This window comes from Nicotiana tabacum, chromosome 11, assembly GCF_000715075.1.
Source record: "Nicotiana tabacum cultivar K326 chromosome 11, ASM71507v2, whole genome shotgun sequence".
NCBI classification, from domain to species: Eukaryota; Viridiplantae; Streptophyta; class Magnoliopsida; order Solanales; family Solanaceae; genus Nicotiana; species Nicotiana tabacum.
The window spans coordinates 179,341,158-179,349,537 of record NC_134090.1 but is presented as its reverse complement, the minus strand read 5'-3'; the positions used below and the strand labels follow the sequence as shown (position 1 = coordinate 179,349,537).

Sequence of the window (8,380 nt, the reverse complement as noted above, 5' to 3'; positions counted from 1 at the left end):
AGCCTCTAGAAGATGACATCTTGGGCTTGATGAAGTGAGCTCATCATTTTAGCCCAATGGATTAAGAATTATTTATTTAATCCATATATGTTAGACTTATATAACTAATCCAATTATATTAGCCCAATAAATTTGTTTGAACTAATATATCTTGAATTTAAAACATAGTCCAAATTATTTTACGGATTCAATTCCAATATATGTCTACATTTGAATTGGGGAAAATGAATTGACACAGTTTAAACGGCTCATATACTTCATGTGTATTCCTTACATCGGAGGATGACACATTAGAACCACATCAATCGCCACGTCATTTTTTATACTATACTAAAAAGTCCTTTTTATCCTCCCTCTGTCTCTCCCCTTCTAAATAAACTTTTTTTTTTAATTTCTATAAGAGATAAAAAGAAGAAGACCCTAAAATTGATAATTGAAACATTGTGTCAAAGAGAGCAAAATATGTGCCACATCGTCTGGTAGCGAGTGACAAATGATCTCAACATCACTCTTATTTCATTATCTGTTCCTCCATCATTAAACACATTACTGTGATTTATTGGCAGAGAGAAGACACAAATCTAATCTCAAGGACCCAATCAAATCTTCCTTACGCGTGTATGATTTATTTTTTGGAAAATTCCGAGAGCCGCGACCCTTCGAATGCGCACTGGATTTCACAAACCACACAAGAGATCTAAACCGCACTAGGCAAGTCCGGTGCGACAAGTTCTAACTGAGAAAGTTGTTGGTGAGGGGAATTAAGTCAGTCAGCCCTTGCGGGCGCGTATACGATTTATTACTTTAATTACTTATACATGCTCTTATTTTGTTGGTTATATATTCAGTAAAAACTTATTCGCACCAAATATTCTATGATAACTATGTTGCTACAGATTCCAGTATCCACTATGTTGCTACAGATTCCAGTATCCACTCGAATCCTTTATTTTATAGTGATGTATCATAGTGATACATAATTACTAGCAAGCAGGGGCAAAACTATATGTAATCAATGGCCAAGGATGGTCAACTGATGTCCTCTAAGTTGCAAGAAGTGGCGAAGCTATATGTAGTCAATGGCCAAGAGTGAACAACTGAACACCCTTCGTCAAAAAGTTACTGTGTAGGAGTACTTGTTATTGATAAAAAAAAAATAGACATTAAACACCCTGATGACCCAGCCTTATTAATTTTCTGGCTTCGCTACCGGCCTGCAAGCCATGATTCAAGAAAACAAACCAAACTCATAATTTAAGTCACATTAACACAAGCTTCACACTTTGTGTTTGACTACAAAGATAAATATTACTGCAGATTACAATCAATCCTTTTTGCCCTGCAGTTTCGGGAAAAAAAAAATTTACGCGTACTCAATATTTACAAGACATGTGTCTTTTACACCTACAATTGTCTGTATTCTTAGAGCCCGTTTAGCCATGAAAATTCTTTTTCATTTTTTTTTTGAAATTATTTTACTTTTTTTTCGAAATAAGTGTTTGGCCATAAAATTTCCAATTTTCACTTGAAGATAAATTTTGGAATTTTTCGAAAATTTAAAAAACTTCAAAAAATTATTTTTCAAAATTCTCACTCAAATCACTCACAAAAATTCAAAAACAATCCAAATTTATATTCATGTCCAAACACAACTCTAATTTTCAAATACCATTTCACTTGGAAAAAAAATTATTTTTTTCGGAATTTTACCATTCTTATGTCCAAGTGCCCACTAACTTAAATTTATAACCGTTAAAATTAAATTTCTTGATTTGTTGTAAAAATGTAAATATCTATCCTGGGCACTCCCACAAGAATGGCTCCTCGAGCCTGAATCCAGTAATGTCAGCTCCAACCGGCTGCTGCCACGTGGACATTGTGCACCAGTAACGATCATTTTGATCCACCACATCAATGGAAAGATCAGGTAAATCAAAAAATGTGTCATCATCCTCTCTTGACAAAGAATTAGGTAATTCTTTGATATTTTCCAAGAATAAATTGGTTGACGAATGACAACTTGGTAATTCAACTCGGCTCGTCTCGGCTCGAATTTCTTCATTTTCCTCGGGAAATGTGATGGTCGCGGCTTTTGCAGCCGCGGTCTGGATGTCCTTAGGAGAAGTGGAAGTGGGGCACGGGAGTAGATGAGCGAAATGAGGAAAGTTAAGGTAAGCCGAGTCGCCTTTGATGGCTAAAGCCGCGACATCATGAGCTCGAGCCGCCATTTGAGCCGTTGGATAAGTACCTAACCATATTCTTGATTTTTTTCTTGGCTCACGAATTTCGGACACCCATTTGCCCCAACTCCTTTTACGTACTCCTCTATAAGTTGGGTGCTTATTATCATCCTCATTTTTCTTCCTTTTCTTCTTCTCTTCGCCAATATTCTCATTAATTTTGATGAGTTCTTGAACTTTCCTTGAGCTTTTCTTCGAGTCGTAATCTTTTCGAATAAGCTCATTGCTCGAGGAGAAAGAAGAAGAAGAAGAAGAAGATGACGATGATGTCGTGTTTGAAGGAGAATTCAAGACATTAGAAGTAGAGTTAGAGAAAAAACCGCGACGATGATAATCAGCTCGAATTTCAAGGTTGATTCTTTGTTCTTGATCTTCCATTATATTTTTTGGGTAAAATGGCTAGTTTATTTTCTTTCTTTGTAAAGAAAGTAGGAAGGAAAATGTAGTAAGGCAGAAATTGATTATGTTTGTTCGGCTTCTGTGGTCATTAGATAAAGTGTTGTGTTTATTTAAATAAAGGAAAAGGAAAGGGAAGGAAAGAAAATAAATATGAATGGGACCTTTTGACTCTATTTTGCTACCCATGTGGAAATTAACATATATTTCTTTTTTCCCGTATGTCCTTTTTAATTTTCATTGATCTACTTATTTGTTAACCTTCATCTTCTAACCTTTGTTTTGTTAATTATAGTTTGCATGAAGCAAGCAGCCATAGACCAGAGAAAATTGCCATAATCAACAACCATGTATTTCACATGAAAATTGACACATTACCATAGTAGGGTCGTCCAAAATTCAGTCCATTCTTTTTTAAATTATATACGGGGATGAGAAGGGGGATTTATGATGTTCATGGCGCAGGGCGGGCACACGAGGGCAGGCTAAAGAGAAGGATTGACAGGCTTCTAGGTTGGTAAATTTTTTAAGAAGTGTTGCACATGACACCTTAGGCGAATCTTACATTAGAATGGAAGAGAAAAGTGAATAGTTTTATAAGGCACAATACAAATTTACATTGTACACATGCTTTTGGGCTCGATGTGTAGCCCAAGGAACAAATCCGAATAGAAGAAAATATTAAATAGATAAAGAATGGGTGAGTGAGTGAGTCCTCACTGACCTGAGCGATTTTGATCACCTAGCGGCCTTTTTATTTGGTCGATTACATCGCCAACGCGTATCATCTGATTTGACCGTGAAGGAAGGAACTCGAAGTAAAAGGGCACTGTCTTGTGCAAGGGAACGATAATTGACCCTCTATCATCTTCTATCTGGTAGACTTGATTAAAGCGTCCCGATTTATTTCCAGAATAAGAGTTCGAGTGAGGCCTGTTGGACTAAAACGGAAAATACATGTGATAGTATTGAAATATGACATGACAGGGGAAGGGGATTACATGGTGAAAAACTGGTTCTCCGCAAAATAAAGTGAAAATAAAGGTAAGAAAAAAACTGAAATTTTCACTAATAACTAACTTTTTACTGAATATTATAGTCTTTTACCTCGCTATTTTATGTTGGGGGTATGTACTTCAAAAACTTGTGTAACTAATTCTTTTTTTTATTAGCAATGACAAGCTAATAAAAATGTCATTTTAGCTTATTAAATTAAATGGGTTTTGTTGATGTCTTCTTCGATCAATCCTAATTCCTGAATTTCTGCAGTGGCTTCAACTTGCCGTAACTCAAGTACCCAAACTCTTCGAGAAAAATTAAATAAAAGAAATTAGACTATCTTATTATCACCTGAGTCTGTTTGGTACGACGAAAGTCATACTTCATAAAAAATATTTTCTTGCAAACATGCAAGAGGGTTGTGAAGGATTGCAAGGTTATCCCGAGTGAGTCACTCGCGACTTAACATAGGCACTTGGTGATGGACATCGGCATACCGTTAAGTAGGAAGAGGAAGGTGGTTCGGGGTCGTCTGAGGATTAGGTGGGTTGCCTTGATGAAGGAGAAAGCTCACGAGCTGGAGAGGAGGTTGTTGGCTATGGGGGTCTGGAGGAGTAGTGGAGAAGCAAGCGGTATATGGACGATGACGGCGAATAGTATTAGGGAGGAGGCAAAAGAGGTGCTAGCCTGCTAGGGGTCTCGAAGGGTTACTCGGGTGGGCACAGAGGGGTGACTGGTGGTGGAACGCCGAGGTCCAGGGAATAGAGGAGGAAAAGAAAGAACCGTATCGGAGGTTAGTGAAGAGTGCGGACGAGGAGGCGAGGCAGATGAACAAAGAAAGTTATAAGGAAGCTAACAAGGTGGCAAAGTTAGCGGTCACGGAAGCGAAGAATGCAGCATTTGGTCGCATGTATGAAGAACTGGGGGATAAAGGCAGGGACAAGAAGTTGTTTCAACTGGCCAAGGCAAGAGAAAAGATGGCTCGTGATCTAGATCAAGTGAGGTTCATCAAGGACGAGGAAGGTCGAGTGTTAATGGAAGACGCACAGATCAAGCGGAGGTGGGAGACGTACTTCCATAAGCTGCTGAATGACGAAAGGGGCAGAGACATTGTTCTAGGAGAATTAGAGAACTCCGAGTGTCACCGAGATTTCAGCTACTGTAGGCGCATTAGAGTCGGGGAGGTTGTAGGGGCTATGCATAAGATGAGCAGGGGCAGAGCGACAGGGCCAGACGAAATTCCAGTAGAATTTTGGAGGTATGTAGATAGAGCAGGATTGGAGTGGCTAAGTAGGCTGTTTAATGTTATCTTCAGGACGAAGGAGATGCCAGAGGAATGGAGGTGGAGTACGATGATACCGCTATACAAGAACAGAGGCGATATCCAGAACTGTAACAACTATAGGGGCATCAAGCTACTGAGTCATACCATGAAAGTGTGGGAGAGGGTAGTGGAAGCGAGGGTGAGGAGGCTGGTGTCGATATCCGATAACCAGTTTGGGTTCATGCCTGGTCGTTCCACTACGAAAGCGATCCATCTTATTCGGAGGTTGGTGGAACTGTACAGGGATAGGAGGAAGGATTTGCACATAGTATTTATTGACCTAGAAAAAGCTTATGACAAGGTACCTAGGGAAGTTCTTTGGAGATACCTGGAGGTGAAAGGTGTTCTGGTGGCTTATATTAGGGTGATTAAGGATATATATGATGGAGCTAAGACTCGGGTTGGAACAATGGGGGGAGACTCAGAGCATTTTTGGTTGTTATGGGGCTATACCAAGGATCTGCACTCAACTCATTCTTATTTGCTCTGACGATGGACGCGCTGGTATATCATATTCAAGGGGAAGTGTCATGATGTATGTTATTCGCTGATGATATAGTTCTGATTGATGAGATGTGAGGCAGTGATAACGAGAGGTTAGAGGTTTGAAGACAGACCCTTGAGTCTAAAGGTTTCAAGCTGAGCAGGACTAAGAGTGAATACGTGGAGTTCAAGTTTAGCGGTATGTCGAGAGAAGCGGATATAGACGTGAGGCTTGACTCTCATGTCATCCCCAAGAAAGGGAGCTTCAAGTACTTGGGGTCGATTATACATGGGGTGGGGATATTGAAGAGGATGTCACGCACCGTATAGGAGGGGCAGATGAAATGAAGGCTAGCGTTTGGTGTCCTGTGTGACAGGAAGGTGCCTCCAGAACTTAAAGGAAAGTTCTATAGAGCGGTGGTTAGGCCAGCCATGTTGTATGGTGCAGAGTGTTGACCAGTCAAAAATTCTCACCCAGAAGATGAAAGTTGCAGAGATGAGGATGCTGAGATAGATGTGCAGGCACACTAGGCTGGATAAGATTAGAAATGAAAATATCTGGGTGAAGGTGGGCGTGGCTCCTATGGAAGACAAGATGGGGGAAGCTACGCTTAGATGGTTCGGGCACGTGAGGAGGAGAAGCCTGGATGCACTGGTAAGGAGGTGTGAACGGCTGGCCTTGACGAGTGTGATAAGAGGTAGAGGGCGGCCTAAGAAATATTAGGGAGAGGTGATCAGGCAGGGCATGATGCGGATGCAGATTTTCGAGGACATGGCCCTTGATAGGAAGTTGTAGAGGTCGAGCATTAGGGTTGTAGGTTAGGAGATTGGAGGCTAGTATGATAGTGTTTTGTTTTAGGCTGCTAGTGGCTCCAGTTGTGTTCTTAATACTACCTCCGGTTCACAATAAGTGACCAATTTGCTTTTTCATTTTGGTTCAAAATAAGTGTCCAGTTATGTAATCAAGAAAGAATTCAATTTGTTTTTACAAAATAACTCCTATGTACATATCCCTAAAAAGTTTTCTTACTCCTCACATTAAATGTTTAATTAGGGGTAGTTTAATCATAGTAGGTATTTTTGTATAGAATTTAGTATTTTCTTAATGGGCGTGCTAAAAGTAAATTGGCCACTTATTGTGAACCGGAGGGAGTACTCCATTAGGGTCATAGGTTAGGATGTAGTATGTTTAGTGGCCCTTTGAGTCCATATTATTCTCTTGCATCTGTAGTATTGTGCCTTTATTTATGCTTGGTGTTATTACTTCGCTCTTTATTTTCTGGTTATGCGTTACTGGTGTTATCTTTCTGAATTCCTTTGTTGTTACTGATACACTGTCTATTTCCTTCTCGTGCCGAGGGTCTACCGGAAGTAGCTTCTCTACTCCTTCGGGGTAGGGGTAAGGTCTGCGTACACACTACCCTCCCCAGACCCCACCTGTGGGATCTCACTAGGCTGCTGTTGTTGCAAACATGCTTTTTATTTAAAAAGAAAATATTCTCGTGAAATATATTAAGTACAAATGAAGGTGACTCTGAGGCCTGCGAACGCAGCAGCAGGTTTACCTTGAGTCTCCACTACAACGACCCACACAGCTACTACCGATCAAATACCTGGATCTGTACACAAAAATATACAAAAGTGTAGTATGAGCACACCATGGCAGTGCCTTGTAAGTATCAAGTCTAAACTCGGTGGAGTAGTGATGAGGAACAGTCAAGACTCCTACTAGTCAAATAAACTGAATAGGATATGATAATAAACTATCAACATAAAGATAACAAAGTAATAACAACAGCAGGGAGAAAACAAACTATATTCAGCAGAAACAATAAAGGAAAAACATGGATAAAAACGAAAGATAACCAAGTAACTCAACACTAACATAGTTGGGACGCAGACAAGAAAAATATACGCAAATAAGGGAAACAATGTCAACTCAATTAATCATATCATTTCCGGTGCGCAATTTCAGCCATCTCAGAACTCGATGTCTCAAATCATAATCTCAACTTCCAAACCTTTAGCACACCTGACACCTTGTGCCCACGTGTTTCTGTCTTACTTTGCACAACAACATTCTCATGTTACTCAGTTCATAGGGTCCATAACCAATGCAATTAAATTGTTCAAGGAATCTCATTTACATAACATAAGGTAGAGTACACCTTCTAAATCAATTAGGGAATCAGCAAGAAAAGATGAAGTTATTTTCGGAAATCATTTGAACGAAGAAAGTTCCCTTTTCAATTAAAATACGACATCGAATGAATTATTACCTTTAACATGAGATTTAATAAAAATACAACTTAGTAGAAATTCCTTTTTAAGTAAAGTACAACCCAGACGATTTAAAGAGATTTAATTGAGAAATCAATTGAATTAAAAATGTAACAATTATTGAAATTTGAAGTGTGTGTGTGTATATATATATATATATATATATTCGACTATTTCAAATAAAAAGAAAAGATCATACAAAGTAGTGTAGTATAAATTCCTTTATTTTAACTCACGATATTACTAATAACTTAACGGGACGGGAGAAAAATATTGAGGGGGACATCACATGCTGATAGTAAGTAAGTAGAGAAGCAATGTAAATATCAACTTTGGAACCAACCAAAATAGTAAAAACAATAACAAGCGCACGGCATCACCCTTCGTGCTTTTACTCTCGTCATCACCATGGAAATCAACAGAAACGGCACTGCATCACCCTTCGTGCTTTTACTCTCTCATAATCATGGCACGACATCAACATTTGTGCTTTTACTCTCAATAATGTGGCACCGCATCACCCTTCGTGCTTTTACTCTCAATAATATGGCACGGCATCACTCTTCGTGCTTTTACACTCACAATATCGGCATGGCATCACCTTTTGTGCATTAACACTCACAATATCGGTACGGCATCACCCTTCATGCTTTACACT

At 39.3% G+C, this 8,380-nt stretch overlaps 1 protein-coding gene across 1 annotated transcript; it reads right to left on the bottom strand.

Annotated features, from left to right (window-relative positions):
- Positions 1-1,282: 1,282 nt before the first annotated feature.
- LOC107767248 (ethylene-responsive transcription factor ERF039-like) lies at positions 1,283-2,805 on the bottom strand. Its single transcript, XM_016586167.2, has one exon. The coding sequence runs from the start codon at positions 2,616-2,618 to the stop codon at positions 1,794-1,796; it is 825 nt and encodes a 274-aa protein (XP_016441653.1). The 5' UTR covers positions 2,619-2,805; the 3' UTR covers positions 1,283-1,793.
- Positions 2,806-8,380: the final 5,575 nt, after the last annotated feature.

Coding starts and splice junctions, on each gene's coding strand:
- LOC107767248 (XM_016586167.2), bottom strand. CDS start 2,618: ATGGAAGATCAAGAACAAAGAATCAACCTTGAAATTCGAGCTGATTAT.